The 21,789-nt window shown below is 36.1% G+C and overlaps 1 protein-coding gene across 1 annotated transcript in view; it reads left to right on the forward strand.

Moving 5' to 3' along the window:
• RHCE (Rh blood group CcEe antigens) overlaps positions 1-21,789 on the forward strand; it is a 129,437-nt gene that overhangs the window by 97,992 nt on the left and 9,656 nt on the right. Inside the window, exons 5-7 of the mRNA XM_053704808.1 lie at positions 4,214-4,380; positions 5,011-5,148; positions 5,501-5,631. Coding sequence (XP_053560783.1) covers positions 4,214-4,380; positions 5,011-5,148; positions 5,501-5,631 — 436 coding nt within the window. The remainder of the gene's footprint in view (positions 1-4,213; positions 4,381-5,010; positions 5,149-5,500; positions 5,632-21,789) is intronic.

A 21,789-nucleotide genomic window follows, 5' to 3' on the forward strand; every position in this document is an offset into this window, starting at 1 on the left:
ACACAAGAGAGTTAAAAGTTCAGACGATCGTTTCGCTATGTAAGCTTTTCCAAGGAAATGATGTGCGCATGTCCGTGTGGTCCTTTATACCAGTACTTGATCTTAAAGCGGATATCCGGAATTCTCTGTTGCCATTTTGGAAAAGGGCATAGATGTTATACAGTCCTTGAGTCCAGTTACTGTGTTTAACGTTCATATATGCTTATAACCATTAAGGAAAAACTTTTCTATATCTACAATGGGCTCCATTATTTTTCAAATACATGTTTTTACATATTATCAATGCATTGCGGTAAATAAAGATGCTTTAATTAACATTATTTCTTACTACCGGAATTATCTATTATTAGGATGTTAATGATTCTATTGTATTGCAGGCATACCATTAATGAGTGTATTTCATATCATCACCACATTTCTCAACATATAAAGAGACATAACTGCAAAATACTCATATCTTACATACAAGGTTGTTGGGGATTTACCTCAGCAATCCTGAATAAATGTACGCTACTTAACTCAGTTTGTCTTGTAAATATCCTTTGTTAGTTAGTCAAGCCTGCATTCTTATGAATCCTTTATCGGTATATACACCTAAGATTTTAAACTTTATTACTAGAGTAAGTCAGGAAAAAAACTCTTAGGAAGGTTAGGCATTAGTAGATGTAACCAATTACATCTTGTATTTTACATGTTTAATATGAAAACCACTTGAAAAGGTTAAACACTGATAAATACAACTCATTTTTATTTTACTCTTATATATAAATGTTGGCATTTGCGCCCAGTTATGCCTACCTTTATATGGCAAACTGGGAGAATAATAACATCTAAAACTCCCCCTGGGCGCAATATCTCGTGTCCTATCACCGCTATATAGATGATCTGTTCCTTATTTGGTCAGGCAATGAAAGTAAGTTATTGGAATTTATGGAACATCTAAAAGATAATGAATTCCAGGTGTCTCTAACATGGAATTATGATAAAACTAAAGTGGAATTCCTTGATATGGAAATATATATAGAAAATAACATACTGAAATCAAGGAATCATTTTAAGAGTATAGATGTGAACAATTACATCAGTCTAAACAGTTGTCACCAAAGACATTGGTTAAAAAATGTCCCTAAAGGTCAATTTGTCCGACTGAGGCGAAATTGCAAGGAGGAAGCAGAATATCAAACCCAGTCTAAAATTCTAAAAAGACGTTTTTTATAAAAATAATTATTCTAGTAGTTTTCTTGATGAGAAGATTGAGGAAGTTAGAAACTTGGATAGAGCTGAATTATTAAAATATAAAAACAAAAATAAACACGAGAGGAGTATAGAGAACAATAAGACAGCTAATAGGTTAATCTTTCAACATAGTAAACAGAGTAATGAACTAAGAGGCATCATCCAGAAACATTGGGGAATTCTTGCCAGAGATTCGGGATTAACCGAATTTCTGGGAGATGGTCCAAATATTATGTTTAAGAAAGTACCAAATTTAAAATTACAACTATCCCATGGGAATAAAGATAAAAATAAACAAAATACAACACCATCTAAGAATTGGTTACCCCCTTTACAAATAGGATTTAGGAGATGCCAATTCTGTAATGCATGCCAAAGGATGAAAAAGGCACCAAAAATATGCAGTAAATTTCAATCGGCAGATAATAAGAAAGATTATGAGATAAATCAATTTATTACTTGTAACAGCAAAAATGTGGTGTATTTGTTACGTTGCTTGTGCAATCTGATTTACATAGGTCGTACCTCCAGACTTCTAAAAACCAGACTTAACAAACACATTTACAATATTGAAAAGGGTTATCAGAACCATACAGTATCTGCACACTTTGACAGAGTACATAATAGAAATATTAGTGACCTAGAATTTCTAGGGATAAGAAAAATAGAACAAAGCTGGAAGGGTGGAGATATACAGAATCAATTGGGACGTTTGGAGATGAAGTGGATACACGTTATGGATAGCTTCATACCCAATGGTCTGAATAAAGATTTTGAGTTACACCATTTCCTGTGATATTACGATGGAATAGAATATTATGTTCCATCCGAAGTGTACACCATATATATAATTTTGATGGAATAGAATATTATGTTACATCCGAAGTGAACACCATGTATTATAAGACTAACTACTGTTATTATCTCAAATATATATGAGTAAAATAAAAATTAGTTGTATTTATCAGTGTTTAACCTTTTCAAGTGGTTTTCATAATAAACATGTAAAATACAAGATGTAATTAGTTACATCTACTAATGCCTAACCTTCCTAAGAGTTTTTTTCCTGACTTACTCTAGTAATAAAGTTTAAAATCTTAGGTGTATATACCGAAAAAGGATTCATAATAATGCAGGCTTGACTAACTGACAAAGGATATTTACAAGACAAACTGAGTTAAGTAGCGTACATTTATTCAGGATTGCTGAGGTAAATCCCCAGCAACCTTGTATGTAAGATATGAGTATTTTGCAGTTATGTCTCTTTATATGTTGAGAAATGTGGTGATGATATGAAATACACTCATTAATGGTATGCCTGCAATACAATAGAATCATTGTCCTAATAACAGATAATTCCGGTAGTAAGAAATAATGTTAATTAAAGCATCTTTATTTACCGCAATGCATTGATAATATGTAAAAACATGTATTTGAAAAATAATGGAGCCCATTGTAGATATAGAAAAGTTTTCCTTAATAGTTATAAGCATATATGAACATTAAACACAGTAACTGGACTCAAGGACTGTAGAACATCTATGCCCTTTTCCAAAATGGCAAAAGAGAATTCCGGATATCCGCTTTAAGATCAAGTACTGGTATAAAGGACCACACGGATATGCGCACATCATTTCCTTGAAAAAGCTTACATAGCGAAACGATCGTCGGAACTTTTAACTCTCTTGTGCGTCTCTACACTTGCTCTTGCACCGGAAGAAGGAGCTACTCCCACCTGTGGTCAGGTTGGACGGTTTAGCGGTTAAATTTCTGCTGCCCAAATCCGCTTGCATCCTTCAGTGGAGTTTGCTTTTGTGAGCAATAATAAGCATTTACTGCTCTATTAACCTCTGTGATAGGTGTTATGTTAAGCATTTGTGATGCTTTTATTGTATTTTAATAAATTCTTTTATACTACTTTGCCGTGAGAGTACTGTTTACCCACCAGTATAAAGTGGGTGTGCGCATTTCCTTGAGCTTGGGCATAAGCTCTAATCCATGTGAGTAGTCATTTGGCCACAAGTTTGGTATATATTCTGGATATTGTTACAGAATCACACTATGTTGCAATTTCTTTCTCTTTTCTCTGAGAGATTCTAAGGATACAAAGAAACAGAAGATTCTCAGCAAGAATACGCATATCCTTATATGAACTTAAAAAAAAATAAAAAAAATTTTGTTCTATTTATGTTGCTTTTATGATTCTTTTGAGTCATCACATTTATTTTACTTTACCACCTCCATAGGTGGTAAAGTTTGTAAAAATGAATTGTGGGTGTGGTGAGGGGTGTATTTATAGGCATTTTGAGGTCTGGGAAACTTTGCCCCTCCTGGTAGGATTGTATATCCCATACGCCACTAGCTCATGGACTCTTGCCAATTACATGAAATAAATATTGGTGTATTAAGAACAGGAACAAAATAAAATAAAACTGAACTGTTCTTGGTGGAAGAAGCAAATAATTAAATTGACTATAATATCCCTTTATTGATTTAATTACAGTGTGCTTTAAAGTACCCTATGTTAATGTTTTCCAGAAATACATTTATAGCACACTCATAACAGACTTTCCTGCAGTTACCTAGGGCTGTGAGTGCTATCAGCAGTAAAGTAACAGCCAAGCAGGGAATTACAAGGAAAGCAGTGATCGGAAACACTACAGAATAGTTCCCTTTGTTTCACCTTCTTGGCCTAGTGTATCATTCTACACATTGTGAGGACACTCCCAAGCTGCCTGGCTACTCAGTTTGCAATGCACAGCTCCTCACTGGCAAATCCCTGGCATTTGGTGTGCGCCTCCCATGAGGTACCCATACCACAGATTGAAAACTGGGCCCTAAGTCATACTAAAATTACAGTCTAGGATTTTTTTCTTTTAAAGAAATGATAGTTATTTATGGTTTGTTAACACTCATTGTGGGTCTGTTAATCCATGAAAATAGTTTTAGATCTAATAAGTGTTTTCTTCTTCTTCAGGCACTATGTTTATGTGGATGTTCTGGCCTTCATACAACTCAGTGTTGCCCCAGGTGGACATAGAAAAGAAAAATGCCATTTACAACACATATTACAGTCTTGCTGTCAGCACAGTTACTGCATTTGCAATCTCTATTCTTTTGAACCGAAAAGGAAAACTTAAAATGGTAAGAAGGAGGAAATGGGTTGATTTGGGGTTTCATTCCAATCTGTCAGAATTCCAGTGTAAAGTTTTTCAATTATGAAGCCATTCTTATCCATTAGAAAACCCCACTTTAACACCTGTATCCGCTTTATAAATGCATTTATCGCAAGATAATATCCCATGCACATTGCATGACAACACTTTTCCAGCATCCTTTTAAAGGATTTTGGACTTCTCATTTTCAACATCCTCAACCTCTTGAAAAAACAATTTAGGCCAATGTCAAGAAAATGCCTATACTGTTTGTTCTGCTTTTTCAATGTTCAGGTTTAATGTTAAAAGTTTACAACAATTTTCAAGTAAAACTGATTCCTCCCACCACCATACTTCACTATATCATCTATTGTCCTGGTTCCTCAGACCAAAAAAAGCCCTAACTGCTGATGTCCTGGCCCCAAACCCACATTTTTCCTAGCCATAGAACTATGATCTCTAACTACAACATTATTCCCCCTTAATAACCTTACTAAGACCAGATGGACCACTGCATGACCCCAACCCTCACACACACTGCAAACACCACCTGCACCATCCCCCCAAGCTGAAATGTTTTCCTTAACCTAAAAATTAAAATATACAATGTATTTTTCAGAGCCATGTTCGTAATGCTTCCTTGGCTGGTGGGGTTTCTGTTGGATTCACGGCCTACATGGTTCAATATCCATGGATTTCAATGACCATTGGATTAATTGCATCTTTAATTTCCATACTAGCACTTCAGTTTTTGCAGGTAAAATTCATATTTATACTTCATTCTTATCATCAAAATGTATTTAAAAACGCATATTGATAATTTTAAAGTATTTTGTTCTATAATTCCATTACCAGTTACAGTTAATTATCCATGTATTAAAATTCCGTAATTCTTGAAAACTAAAGGTCCAAAATGTAGATTACAAATGTAGAAAGAGCCTTAATATATATATATAGAAGTATAGCTGTACTCAAGTTTTTTTGTTTTTTTTTTAGGGTAAGGCTAACACAAAATGTTAACAAATATAATCTGCCACTGCTGTTCTCTGATATTGTGATGACCTAAAAATATTGAATTGTTTTTTTTTTTTTCCGTTTTTGTTTTGCAGAAAACCATAAGCTCATCTTCATTATTACATGACACTAGTGGCGTCCATTGTACATTTGGGTTGCCTGGACTTATTGGTGGTATAGCATATATACTATTAATTCTAGTTGCAGATTGGAATAGCATATTAATGTAAGTATTTCACAAAAAATATGTATGAGCAAATTAGAGAATTTAGTCACAAAACAGATTAAAAATAATAATAAAAAAAATAGTATTTTATTAATATAATACTGTTAGTTGTAATATTAGTATGGTCTATTTTGTGCTTAGATTTTCTACTTCATGATCATTTAAATTGTAGTTCTATCTATTCCTTTGCTTATTTTCTTAAGTAGGGCGTAGATTTAACAAGCAGTGGATGCTGCTTTCTACGCCCAAAGTTTCAGGCTCGCCTAAAACGTAAGTTGAGAAGCAGCAGTCGTAAGACCGCTGCTCCTTAACGTCTCTGCCACCTTTTAGGTGGCGGACTGAAATCATCCCGATCTGATACGATCAGGATGATTGACACCCCCTGCTAGCGTCCGCAAATTGCCCCCTGCTAGCGGCCGCGATTGGCTGCGGATGTGCAGGGGGCGGCATTGCACAAGCATTTCACAAGAAATGCTTGTGCAGTGTTAAATGCCGACAGCATATGCTGTAGAGTGTAATGTCCTCCCGGCATTTGTTAAATCTACCCCAATGCCTTTAAGGGGTGATTTATTATATACAAAAACAATTTTAAAGCAAATACTGCAAAAGAAATATACAGGGTCCTACGCTTCTATGAACCTACCTAGATTCACTTTTCAACCAAGGATACCAAGAGAACAAAGCAAATTTGATTATAGGAGTAAATATAAAAGTTTATTTTTAAATTGAATGTCCTAGCAAAACCATGAAAGTTTAATTTTCACTTTACCCTCCTTTAATATGCAGTGCTGAACTGAGATATCAGTGTGTCAAAAGAACAAACAGATTGTAGGAATCACTTGTATTAACATAAAGTACATAAATACATTCATTGCGTCCACTTGTAATTAAAGGGACAGTCTAGTCAAAATGAAACTTTCATGATTCAGATAGGGCATGCAATTTTAAACAACTTTCCAATTTACTTTTATTATCGAATTTGCTTTGTTCTATTGGTATTCTTTGTTGAAAGCAAAACCTAGGTACGCTCATATGCTAATTTCCAAGCCCTTGAAGGCCGCCTCTTATCTCAGTGCATTTTGACAGTTTTGGACCGCTAGTTCTTGTGTGCCATATAGATAAAAATTGTGCTCACTACTGTGGATTTATTTATTAGTCAGCACTGATTGGCTAAAATGCAAGTCTGTAAAAAATAATGAAATAAGGGGGCAGTCTACATTGTTTGCTATGGGGAAACAGCCCCATTGTTTGCTATGGGGAAACACTTCCTACGTCTGCACCTAACACCCTAACATGTACCCCGAGTCTAAACACCCCTAACCTTACACTTATTAACCCCTAATCTGCCGCCCCCGCTATCGCTGACCCCTGCATATTATTTTTAACCCCTAATCTGCCGCTCCGTACACCCCCGCCACCTACATTATCCCTATGTACCCCTAATCTGCTGCCCTAACATCGCCGACCCCTATATTATATTTATTAACCCCTAATCTGCCGCCCCCAACGTCGCCTCCACCTAACTACACTTATTAACCCTTAATCTACCGACCGGACCTGAGCGCTACTATAATAAATGTATTAACCCCTAATCCGCCTCACTCCCACCTCAATAACCCTATAAGAAATAGTATTAACCCCTAATCTGCCCTCCCTAACATTGCCGACACCTAACTTCAAGTATTAACCCCTAATCTGCCGACAGGAGCTCACCGCTACTCTAATAAATTTATTAACCCCTAAAGCTAAGTCTAACTTTAACCCTAACACCCCCCTAAATTAAATATAATTTAAATCTAACAAAATAAATTAACTCTTATTAAATAAATTATTCCTATTTAAAGCTAAATACTTACCTTTAAATTAAACCCTAATATAGCTACAATGTAAATTATAATTATATTATAGCTATTTTAGGATTAATATTTATTTTACAGGCAACTTTGTATTTATTTTAACCAGGTACAATAGCTATTAAATAGTTAAGAACTATTTAATAGCTAAAATAGTTAAAATAATTACAAAATTACCTGTAAAATAAATCCTAACCTAAGTTACAATTAAACCTAACACTACACTATCAATAAATTAATTAAATAAACTACCTACAATTATCTACAATTAAACCTAACACTACACTATCAATAAATTAATTAAATACAATACCTTCAAATAAATACAATTAAATAAACTAACTAAAGTACAAAAAATAAAAAAGAACTAAGTTACAAAAAATAAAAAAATATTTACAAACATTAGAAAAAAATTACAACAATTTTAAACTAATTACACCTACTCTAAGCCCCCTAATAAAATAACAAAGACCCCCAAAATAAAAAAATGCCCTACCCTATTCTAAATTACAAAAGTTCAAAGCTCTTTTACCTTACCAGCCCTGAAAAGGGCCCTTTGCGGGGCATGCCCCAAAGAATTCAGCTCCTTTGCCTGTAAAAAAAAACACATACAATACCCCCCCAACATTACAACCCACCACCCACATACCCCTAATCTAACCCAAACCCCCCTTAAATAAACCTAACACTAAGCCCCTGAAGATCTTCCTACCTTATCTTCACCATACCAGGTTCACCGATCGATCCAGAAGAGCTCCTCCGATGTCTTGATCCAAGCCCAAGCTGGGGGCTGAAGATGTCCATGATTCCGCTGAAGTCTTCATCCAAGCGGGAGCTGAAGAGGTCCATGATCCGGCTGAAGTCTTCTATCAATGGCATCTTCAATCTTCTTTCTTCCGGATCCATGTTCATCCCGCCGACGCGGAACATCCATCTTCACCGACGACTTCCCGACGAATGACGGTTCCTTTAAGGGACGTCATCCAAGATGAGGTCCCTGGAATTCCGATTGGCTGATAGGATTCTATCAGCCAATCGGAATTAAGGTAGGGAAATTCTGATTGGCTGATGGAATCAGCCAATCAGAATCAAGTTCAATCCGATTGGCTGATTCAATCAGCCAATCAGATTGAGCTTGCATTCTATTGGCTGTTCCGATCAGCCAATAGAATGCAAGCTCAATCTGATTGGCTGATCGGATCAGCCAATCGGATTGAACTTGATTCTGATTGGCTGATTCCATCAGCCAATCAGAATTTTCCTACCTTAATTCCGATTGGCTGATAGAATCCTATCAGCCAATCGGAATTCGAGGGACGCCATCTTGGATGACGTCCCTTAAAGGAACCGTCATTCGTCGGGAAGTCGTCGGTGAAGATGGATGTTCCGCGTCGGCGGGATGAACACGGATCCGGAAGAAAGAAGATTGAAGATGCCGTTGATAGAAGACTTCAGCCGGATCATGGACCTCTTCAGCTCCCACTTGGATGAAGACTTCAGCGGGATCATGGACATCTTCAGCCCCCCGCTTGGGCTTGGATCAAGACATCGGAGGAGCTCTTCTGGATCGATCGGTGAACCTGGTATGGTGAAGATAAGGTAGGAAGATCTTCAGGGGCTTAGTGTTAGGTTTATTTAAGGGGGGTTTGGGTTAGATTAGGGGTATGTGGGTGGTGGGTTGTAATGTTGGGGGGGTATTGTATGTGTTTTTTTTACAGGCAAAAGAGCTGAATTCTTTGGGGCATGCCCCGCAAAGGGCCCTGTTCAGGGCTGGTAAGGTAAAAGAGCTTTGAACTTTTGTAATTTAGAATAGGGTAGGGCATTTTTTTATTTTGGGGGTCTTTGTTATTTTATTAGGGGATTAGAGTAGGTGTAATTAGTTTAAAATTGTTGCAATATTTTTCAAATGTTTGTAAATATTTTTTTATTTTTTGTAACTTAGTTCTTTTTTATTTTTTGTACTTTAGTTAGTTTATTTAATTGTATTTATTTGTAGCAATTGTATTTAATTTATTTATTGATAGTGTAGTGTTAGGTTTAATTGTAGATACTTGTAGGTAGTTTATTTAATTTATTTATTGATAGTGTAGTGTTAGGTTTAATTGTAACTTAGGTTAGGATTTATTTTACAGGTAATTTTGTAATTATTTTAACTATTTTAGCTATTAAATAGTTATTAACTATTTGATAGCTATTGTACCTGGTTAAAATAAATACAAAGTTGCCTGTAAAATAAATATAAATCCTAAAATAGCTATAATATAATTATAATTTATATTGTAGCTATATTAGGGTTTATTTTACAGGTAAGTATTTAGCTTTAAATAGGAATAATTTATTTAATAAGAGTTAATTTATTTTGTTAGATTTAAATTATATTTAACTTAGGGGGTGTTAGTGTTAGGGTTAGACTTAGCTTTAGGGGTTAATCCATTTATTAGCATAGCGGCGAGATTCGGTCGGCAGATTAGGGGTTAATAATTGAAGTTAGGTGTCGGCGATGTTAGGGAGGGCAGATTAGGGGTTAATACTATTTCTTATAGGGTTATTGAGGCGGGAGTGAGGCGGATTAGGGGTTAATAACTTTATTATAGTAGCGGTGAGATCCGCTCGGCAGATTAGGGGTTAATAAGTGTAGGCAGGTGGAGGCGACGTTGAGGGGGGCAGATTAGGGGTTAATAAATATAATATAGGGGTCGGCAGTGTTAGGGGCAGCAGATTAGGGGTACATAGCTATAATGTAGGTGGCGGAGCTTTGCGGTCAGCAGATTAGGGGTTAATTATTGTAGGTAGCTGGCGGCGACGTTGTGGGGGGCAGATTAGGGGTTAATAAATATAATATAGGGGTCGGCGGTGTTAGGGGCAGCAGATTAGGGGTACATAAGTATAACGTAGGTGGCGGTCGGCAGATTAGGGGTTAAAAAAGTTTAATCGAGTGGCGGCGATGTGGGGGGACCTCGGTTTAGGGGTACATAGGTAGTTTATGGGTGTTAGTGTACTTTAGAGCACAGTAGTTAAGAGCTTTATAAACCGGCGTTAGCCCAGAAAGCTCTTAACTACTGACTTTTTTCTGCGGCTGGAGTTTTGTCATTAGATTTCTAACGCTCACTTCAGACACGACTCTAAATACCGGAGTTAGAAAGATCCCATTGAAAAGATAGGATACGCAATTGACGTAAGGGGATCTGCGGTATGGAAAAGTTGCGGCTGGAAAGTGAGCGTTAGACCCTTTCCTGACTGACTCCAAATACCGGCGGTAGCCTAAAACCAGCGTTAGGAGCCTCTAACGCTGGTTTTCACGGCTACCGCCAAACTCTAAATCTAGGCCCACGTGAGGTTGAAAGAAGCAAAAAGGACCAACAATTTCATTCAAGGATACACATTTCCAGTAATCCTTGACATTAATAATAATAAAAAAACATGCTTAATTAAGTGACAGTAGTAAAATCCTACACCTTTTGTATTTGATATTGTAAATATAGATACCATTTTAGCTAAAAATATATCTAAACTAGGCATGTGCATTAGTTTTTTAATGAATGCTAATTTGTTAAAGGGCCACTGTAACTAAATATTTTCTATGCCTGTTACTAACTAACTACCCCAAATACGCTATTTATCAATAGCATTTCATTAACATATCTCTACCGTATATCAGAAATCTTGTCTGCAAATTTAATTGTTTTCCAAACCCACTCCATGGGTATCCTTTGCTCTGTACCAATCCGTTTACAATACCTAGGTTTCAAAATGGCGCTTTAAACACAAAGTTATTGGTTTAAGTATTTTGAACATGCAGTGCTGAAAATAGTGGGCAGGATAACGTGACATCATCGGCGAATAAAAGATATAACTTTTAGAACGTTATGAAACTTCGTTTTGGAGAAAATATAGGTCAGTAGGTTCTAATTAATGTTTATTAACTTTAATATGTTAGTTGTTTAGCTTAAAAATTATAACAGAAAGTAATCCTTTAACGAAAAAGGGATATTTGTTTCCACTAAACAAATATCTGAACGAAGGCACCCTAAAATGTAAAGAAAATGAATAAATACTAACAAAATTTGTCACTATTAATTTGTTTCCTTGAAATGGTTAACTACCTTTAAAACACTGGAGAGCCGCACTTGCTCGGTCCACTTCTTCACAGAGCCCCAGCCGTGCTAATAGCAGGCTTAGTGGAGCAGAAACGTTCCTTTTGTGGAGGCACTGGGAGGCGTTGCGGTAAGTCTGCTATTAGCACAGCCAGGGCCAGGGCCGCCATCAGGGGGTGACAGGGGTGACTCCTGTGAGGGGCCCAATGGGCCAGGGGGGCCCCCATAAGGCAAGAACTAAAAAAAAAAAAAAAACATTTTTTTTTTTTTTTAAATTTTGGCAGCCACCAGTGGGTACTACAGAAGAGAGCTAATTGAGCATGGGAAATGTATTTCCAAGGAGTAAAGTATTAGCATTTGAGAGGATTTCTGAGTGTGCACTAAACCACTATGCACAGTGTGAGACAGACCTGGCACTTTGTTTGTACAGTGTGTGCCTGAGTCAGACGGCAGATCACTTTCATTTGCAGAGCAGGTAGGACTTACTTAGCAAATGTTTTATATTTCTTTGTGCAATTTCGTATTGTAACTTCAGTGTGGTAGTAGTTGTATGGTAGGGCCAGGGGTCCATAAAAACACCTTTTTAGCAGCAGTGTATTTATGATTATTTGACAATGCTGTAGAAATTCTATATTTAAAACCATGCAGAAATGTTTCCTCCTCAATACACAAATGGTAGGTGCCCTTTTGGCAGATATGCATTTTTTTAATTTATATATGTATATATATTACATTCCAGTTTATTGCCCCTTTATGCAAGGACTTTCCAGATGCAAGGAGGCATTGTATCTAAGATTTTTACATCTGCATAAAATGTTATACTCTCAGACTAAGATTGCTCAGTGTTTGAAATGAGACAGGTTAATTTAAAACTGTTCAGTTTACACTACAGCTGACTTAATTTTGAAATACATACCAACAAGCCTAAATCCTGCATTTAACCAGATCTAATGGTATGAGTACCACAGCTTATGGTTCCACCAATACCATATAGAGTACAGCATTTTCAAAATCCATAAGTACAGCTGACAGATGGGAACATTTGTACACTATATTTGAAGTGGTACTCTTGGTTGGGGAAAATGGGGAAAAAACAAACATATGTCAACCTTTTAAAAGTAATTTTCTTCATCTAGCCATCTACCCAGATCATTAATGTAGAATTTTGAACTCACAGAATTATTTTTGTTGGCACATTTACAAATATGATTCTTTAAAAAGTGATCTCTTAATTTCTGCAATTTTTTTTATCATGCATGTCACACACTGTTGATTTAGACGATGCAAGGTGCATAAATGTTTCCTCCTGTGAGTGTTTCTGTGGGTGTCTGTGTTTATGTCTTTGTGCTTTGGTTTGTGTCTCTATGAGTGTGTATGTATTTTTTTTTCTGAGGGTCTCTCTGTGAGGGTGGGTGTGTATGTCTTTGTGCATTTTCTGTGGATGTCTGTGAGGGTGTGTGCATATGTCTGAGCTTTTTCTATGGCTGTCTCTGTGAGGGTGTGTATGTTTGTCTTTGTGTATTTTCTCTGGATGCCTCTGTGAGGGTGGGTGTATATGTCTGTTTTCTGTAGATGTCTCTGTGAGGGTGTGTGTGTGTGTGTGTGTGTGTGTGTATGTATGTATGTCTGTGTTTTCTGTGGATGTCTCTGAGGGGGTGTGTTTTCTGTGGGTGTCTTTGTGAGGGTGTGTATGTCTTTGTGTGTTTTCTGTGGATGTCTCAGTGAGGGTGTGTGTATGTATGTCTTTCTGTGTTTTATGTGGTTGTCTCTGTGTGTGTGTGTCTTTGTGTGTTTTCTGTGGGTGTCTCTGTGTGGGTGTATGTCTTCGTGTGTTTTCTGAGGCTGTCTCTGTCGGTGTTTCCTTAGGTGTGTTTGTTTTCTAAATCTCCTTTTTATTTTACAAAACTGTAGTTTACCTCATTACTTGTCAGGTCAATGTAAACAAGTGCTGAGTGTCTGTTTGGGTATCTGTGTCCGAGTGTGTTTCTTTGCTTGTCTGCTAGAGTGTCTATATGTGAATCCTTATGTGTGAGTGTGTTTCAGTGTATGAGTGTGTCTGTGTGTGTGTATGTTACTACCTTTACAACATTTCCAAGTTTAAATAGACACTTAAAGGGACACTAAACCCAACTTTTTTCTTTCATGATTCAGATAGAGCATGAAATTTTAAGCAACTTTCTAATTTACTCCTATTATCATTTTTTCTTTGTTCTCTTGCTATCTTTATTTTAATATCATGAATGTAAATCTTAGCAGCCAGCCCATTTTAGGTTCAGAACCATGGATAGCGCTTGCTTATTGGAGGCTTACATTTACCCACCAATAAGCAAGCATAACCCAGGTTCTCAACCAAAAATGTGCCGGCTCCTATGCATCACATTCCTGCTTTTTAAATAAAGATAGCAAGAGAATGAAGAAAAAAATGATAATAGGAGTAAATTAGAAAGTTACTCAAAATTGCTGCTCTGTCTGAATCATGAAAGAAAAAAAACTGGGTTTAGTGTCCCTTTAAGAATAAAGTGCATATACGTTTTAGTCACTTGGTCAAAAATTGCACATGTCAAAGGAGGGGGGGGGGGGGCGGCCCTGATCAATGGTTAAGTCAGGGGCCCCGAAATTTCTAGTGGCGGCCCTGGCCAGGGCTCTGTGAAGTGGAGCGAGCTAGTGTGGCTCTCCAGCTTGCTAAAGGTAAGTATATACTTTTTGACCTGTAGCTGTGGAACATTTACATTTGTTTAACGACAATGAATGTTTAACGAATATTAAGAATTTGTTTAACTTAAAACCAAATGAATACCGAATAGCATGGGCAACGAATATTCAGGGAAACTAATTTCCCCAAATATTCGTTCTGAAAAATTCAGCCAAACCAAATTGTTCACCCATGCAAAAGTCTAAACTAAACCCTTCTTAAACCTGAGTTAGACATTACTACCTACACCAGGAGCTAGTTCCAGAGCATGACTAATCTTACTTACTTTTCATTACCTTATATGGTGACCTCTTGTCACATTTAATTTCCTCTGTATAAACAGTGATCCTGACAACTTCCTATATGGTACCTGAATATATTTACCTAATGCTATCATCTCTCAAGCACCCCTTTTCTACAGAAAACAGACCCAATGAGATCTAACCTGGCTAACGTAACCGCATAACTTAAACTGTCTAATTCCTTTCTTAATGTTGTTGCCATTTTTTAAACTTTTGCTTATTTTGCAATGTCCTTTTTGAGGAGCAGATCCTTAAACTATTCTTAGGTGAAATCATATAATTTATACAGTATCAGAATTATGATTTCTTCCTTGCATTTATGCAAATATTTATTATATTTGCTTTTGTAGCTTCTGCCTCACTTCGTCAAATTCTAAATATATTTTGTACAAGGACCCCTAAATAATTACTCATCTCTGATTTGTCAACTTTTATCCCAAGTAGGCAGTAGGTATCTTGATTTTTTTTGTTTGTTTACCTGAATATGTTACATTTCTCTCAATTAAAGGAACACTGTCTCCCCCCCTCCCCACATTGTTGCATCTAATTGAAGGCAATATAAAAAGAAGAATTCTTTCTTTTTTTTAATAAAGCAAATATTCCTGTACTAAGGAAAATTAACATTTTGTTTGTGATGTGTGTCATGGTCCACTAATAAATGAGTGGCAGTCCTGCTTATCAGTAAGTTAACAATCAGGGGTCAATTTATTAAGGTGCGGGCGGACATGATACGCTGTATCGTATCATGTCTGTCGCACATCGATAAATGCTGACAGCACGGCTGATTGCTGTCCGCCACCTCAGAGGTGGCGGACGAATTAAGGAGCAGTGGTTTCTTAACTTCCGCTTCAGGTCCGCATCCGCTGCTTCATAAATCAACCCCTCAGTCCTTAACCAAGTTGGACACAGACATGTACTTCCTGTTATATTTAAAATCAAAATAAGCAGCGTTAACATAGTTCTTTTTATACAACAACATTTAATAGTTTAATGTTAAGTTTTAGTTTCTGTCCATTTAAATCTGTTTTGGCAATTTTCAAATCATACTTCCAGTTTGTATAAAGGACTTTGCAAAAAAAAAACCTTCCTGTTCTCAATTTATTACCTTACACAATTTAGTATCATTTTAAAAAAGATGTAAACACTACTCTCTCATCCTTGGTTAAAGGGACAGACTATACCAGATTTTTTTTGTTTAAAAAGATAAATAATCCCTTTATTACCCATTCCCCAGTTTTGCATAACCAGCACAGTTTTTACCTCTTTTTACCTCTGTGATTTCCTTGTATCTAAGCATCTTCTGACAGCCCCCTGATCACATGACATTTTATTTATTATCTATTGACTTGCATTTTAGCCAATTAGTGCAGTGTCTGCCACAAGCCACAGGTGTGATCACAATGTTATCTATATAGCTCACATGAACTAGAACTCCCCTGTTGTGAAAAGCAAATAAAAAAGCATGTGAAAAGAGGCGGCCTTCAAGGACTTTGAAATTATCAAATGAGCCCACCTAGGTTCAGCTTTCAACTAAGAATACCAAGAGAACAAAGCACATTTGATGATAAAAGTAAATTGGAAAGTTTAAAATTACATGCCCTATCTGAAACATGAAAGTTTATTTTTGACTAGACTGTCCCTTTAATTTATTGAAATTCCCGGCTCAACACCAATTCATTTATGTATTATCTGATTACTACCACGCTTTATAAAATGTGAGAGTGTGGTATACACCACCGTGTACCACACCCTTAGGGGGCGCCTCCTTATACAAAAATACAATATCAACAAAATAGCATTAATAATACAAAGAAATAACCAAATTGTGTCTGGTCATTAGTATCTACACAATGTCCATATACCCAGAGGTAGGTGTAGTTCCCAAGATGGTGTGCCAGCTCTCTGTCATAGGACGGTCATCCTGAACTGTAAACTGTAGAGAGAAAAAGGAACAGAGGCACCAACATGGCCTAGTACCACCAGAGCAATAATTGATAATAAAGATGCAAGTATATACTCACAAACGGAGTGCACCCCACGATGCTATTGGTGCAGACTGGAACCTCACAGTGATCCAGCTCACTGAATATCTACAGCGCACAGCCAATCATAGGTCCTTAGGATAGCCTGTAGTGAAGTTCCTGGATAGACACAGAGCACACAAACATAGCCCAATACAGTTGGTAACAAAGCAGCAATTAGCTATAAGGTTGCACTTACAAGATCCAAAGCACCTTTAGGTGCATTAACAGCAAGCTGGAACCTCACAGCCATCCAGCAGACTGTAGACCCAAGGCAAAACACAGCAGAGATCCTCAGGAAAAAATCCCAGATAATCAGCACAGTGTATAAAATCATATACACCAATAAGATAGCAAGTGTATATTTAAAAGAACTTTATTAAAAATGCAACGCGTTTCTCAGCTACTAAGAGCTGTTTTATCAGGCTAAAACATAACACATATTAAAAAACACTTACTATTTAACAGGCATTAAAAAAATAAACCCACAATCTGATAGGTCAGGTGATTAGTGCACCGACAGAGCCTACACCTGTATGCAATTAGTTGGTATGGTTACAGGATTAAAAAGAAATTTTCACAACTGATATACAGATTTTATACAGATTTTATACAGATCACTAAACATGCCTATAAAGAATTGTTATATATATATATTGGCATCATAACATCACATAAATAAACGTGTAGATGCAAAATATGTATGTTAAACATAACACTGTAGCCCAATTTGAACATGATATTGCGATATGTATATAAATAAAATAAAGCAAAAAAAGATCTGATCAACCTTTCCCTTGTTAACCTATTCAGACGTACCGCTCTAGGGATAAACTACGCTAACATAGTGTGTCACACTAGAAACTTTATTGATCCTAACCTGTCATATTTTAACATTTGTTATCTTAATATAAACGTGCGCACTAAACCTATATATCCAAGATTTTACTTGCCACCAGGATTGATATTAAATTCGATGGATACATTGTTTTCAATCATGTCGGAATATTGTTTTGTTGTTACCCGGCTGGACTTCTGACGTAATCTAGTATGGGAGCTTTCCTCCTATAATGTTCAGTGTATTGGAGGGCGGGAGTCTAGCAACCAATCATTCATAGTGTACATAATCATGGGCGTTACACTGATCTTTATGAGACACTGACTATTCGTATCATAATGTTAATAATAAACTTAATTGTGAACCGTAACCCAATGCACAATATCACTGATGGTGACGTAAGACTGGCTACAAATTACTAGGGAACACTAGAATGCACGATCATCACTACGGACCTCTTCAATACCCTCAGACAATATCAAGATGACGCAAATCTGTGCACCAATAGTAACGGATAATACCCCTTCAATGGGAGGAGCCAAGGACCGTACAATGCCTCTGCAGTACACAACACCCCGACAATCACCACGGACCTCAAGCTACATGGCCCAATGCTTAACCCTTGGCATCCAGCACTAACAATATGTATGCATATATTATATTATTATGTGCTCTTAAGGATCGTTTTCTCGAACATTTACGTTCAATTGAAGATCCTGAGTCCACTACTCCCATTTCCCTGCATTTCAAAAAACAACATAATTCTGACAGTTCCTTGCTGACATTCCAAGCGATCCAGCTGATTCCAAGGCACCCAAGAGGTGGAAATAGAGGAACTGTTCTCAGTAAAAGAGAAGTTTATTGGATTTTTCAGTTGGATACTAGAATGCCGGCAGGGTTGAATTCAGACTGGGATGTTAAATTATATGTAGATCAGTAGCTTTTTTGATAACCTGTCTCTTTAAATATCTTCAGCCTTTTGCTTGTGTTTTTTTTTCTACTTATTTATTATTTTCTAAATTAACGTTTTTCTGTTGCACTATTATGATTATATGTGATATGACAGGAAGAACATTGTTGCAATATTTTTCATTCATGTGTTTAACTTACAATTATATATTATTAGTGCCTTGTTTTATATATATTTTTTTCTGTTATCCCCTTTTACTTTGCCCACAATATCCTGCTTTAAAAGGAGGTTTTATTTTGGTTGGTTAGCAAATTATTGGGAGTGTCCAGCCGTTGTGTTTATAAGGTAGTGTATTGTGGGTATTAAGTATGGTCACTGAGGAAAAATATGCTTTGACATAGGAAACGCGTCTGACCTGCTTTTTCTTTTGACTTTGCTGCCTTTCTTATGCTGCCATTGCCTTTACCTTTTGGGTTCTGATTGTTTAAAGATTTTGAGCTTACGTAGCATTTGAAAATTAAACAGGTATTTATCAGCTCTGTTGTGTCCTCTATCACAGTTTTACTGGGTGCGATGAATGCTGTTGTCTGCATATATTATAACACAAATATTAAAACAAGAATGGAGCGAGATGTGTAAATCAAGTGATGCACCTAACATATGCCCAAATAAATACAAGAGGGGGTGATTTATTTAAATAAAAAGCAGGCTCATGTTGAACTAGATAGATACAAGAACCTAATTTATGTAAGACTCAGACCCATAATATGAAAATTAGAAATATTGAAAAGATAGCCTTTGAATAGCTAATGTGAGACACCCATGTGATGGGTGTTGGTGAAAAATTAAAAATTATTATTATTATTGAGAAAATTTAACTAGTGCATGAAATTAACATAAGGACACTAGATGATCAATCAAAATGTACAGATGTTGGTGCGGTAATGTCTGGTAAGACAGATAAAAAAATGTGATATATAGTCTGTATACTCATTTCATGATAATGAAGAACAGTGTATGTGAATAGGTGTAACAAATACCATAGTTATCTTTATCTGTGGATATACAAAATATATGACAGTAACATACCCAGTGCAGACTGGGAACTAGTGTAAATTAGAAACTTAGGTTGATTTTATGCTCTATAATACAATGTCAACATGGTCAAAAATAATATGTGAAATTGGTTATGTGAGGAATGTGAATATCATATCATATCATATAATAATGATCTAAATATTGAAGTGTGATAGGAGGACAGCACTTCTTAGATTTTGTTACCTTACAACCCTAAATACAATCTGCTTAAAGTGTGGTGATAAATTCTAAAATTTATTGTTCAAATACAGTGTAAAAAGTGTGTATGTGTAGTGTAATTTCTAATTATTATATTTCCAATTTGAAAAAGAGATATATAGACCAAATGTTTCAACAGTACTTGTGAACATTTGTTTGAGTCTTTCAAGATATATATCCTATACCAGGAAAAAGGAAGAAATGGTTAGTGACCTACTATGGCATTACTTCATAAATTAGTCATTACGGAAATCCCGATTTATGAAATCAGAATGATGCCATGTCTAAATTTTCATTGAGCCCGTCAGGCTGAAGTGTCCTTAGTTTTTTGATCCAATAGATCTCCCTTCTCCTAAGAGCCATAAACGCATCACTACAAGATCTAGAGATCACTTCTATGGGTATTATCCTCATTGGATTTTTCTGTTTCTTATGACATTTGAGACAGTGTCTTGAGACACTGTGAGATTTAGAGAGCTTTTTAATGTTGTAGGCATGTTCTCCCCATCTTTTTTTGATTTTCCGACAGGTACGGCCTACATACTGTACCCCACATTTACAATTTAGGAGATAGATGACAAAAGAGGTCTCGCATGTCATATATCCTTTGATCATAAAGGTTTCACCCGTGCTAAAAGATGTAAAAGTAGATGCTCTGTGGAATATATAACTACACATCCCACACCGTTTTCTATAGCACTTAGACAACATATTCCTCGAATTACTAACACCCATAGACATGGGTAATGAAGTATTTATGGTATGATGTTTGTCCCTAATGATTTTACTCGGGGCTAGGGCCATTTTTAGAGTGGGTGCTCTTCTATAGACCACTAGTGGTTTCTCCCCTATAATTTATTTAAGAGTAGGGTCATTAGTAAGGATAGGCCAATGTTTCATAAGAATCTTTTTGATAGCAAAATTATTTGAATTATATCTAGTAATGAATAATGGAGGATTTGTTTCTTTAAAAGAAGTTTGATCTTTTTGTTTCTTCTTGAAATAGCTAGACCTATCTTCATTTCTAACTCTGTTAGTTTCACGAATAATAAGGTCTAATGGATAAACCTTTTCGAGAAATCTCTCTCCAATCACCTGGGCTTGTATATCATAATTCTCAAGTGTAGAACAGTTTCTCCTGATTCTTCTAAATTGTCCATATGGGACATTTGTTTTCCAACACTTGTGGTGGTTGCTCTCAAAATGGAGAAAGCTATTACAATCAACAGACTTAAAGAAAGTTTTTGATGACACGCTGCCATAGATGGTTCTCCTAAGAACAAGGTCTAGAAATTCAATTTTGTCTTCTTTGATGTTATGGGTGAAACAGATGCCAAAATTATTGTTATTCAAATGATCAATAAAACTAAGGATATCATCTTTTGTCCCTTTGATAATAAATAGATTATCAATGTAACGGCCATAGAACACCAGGTTCGCTGCATACTGTGTATTATATATGTATGTCTGTTCAAAGCTACCCATAAACAGGTTTGCAAAGCTTGGAGCGAACCTGTTTATGGGTATCCAATGAGGATAATACCCATAGAAGTGATCTCTAGATCTTGTAGTGATGCGTTTATGGCTCTTAGGAGAAGGGAGTCCTATTGGATCAAAAAACTAAGAACTCTTCAGCCTGACGGGCTCAATGAAAATTTAGACATGGCATCATTCTGATTTCATAAATCGGGATTTCCGTAATGACTAATTTATGAAGTAATGCCATAGTAGGTCACTAACCATTTCTTCCTTTTTCCTGGTATAGGATATATATCTTGAAAGACTCAAACAAATGTTCACAAGTACTGTTGAAACATTTGGTCTATATAACTCTTTTTCAAATTGGAAATATAATAATTAAAAATTACACTACACATACACACTTTTTACACTGTATTTGAACAATAAATTTTAGAATTTATCACCACACTTTAAGCAGATTGTATTTAGGGTTGTAAGGTAACAAAATGTAAGAAGTGCTGTCCTCCTATCACACTTTAATATTTAGATCATTTCTATTCACATTCCTCACATAACCAATTTCACATATTATTTTTTGACCATGTTGACATTGTATTATAGAGCATAAAATCAACTTAAGTTTCTAATTTACACTAGTTCCCAGTCTGCACTGGGTATGTTACTGTCACAT

Source organism: Bombina bombina, chromosome 3, assembly GCF_027579735.1.
Source record: "Bombina bombina isolate aBomBom1 chromosome 3, aBomBom1.pri, whole genome shotgun sequence".
Taxonomy (NCBI): Eukaryota; Metazoa; Chordata; class Amphibia; order Anura; family Bombinatoridae; genus Bombina; species Bombina bombina.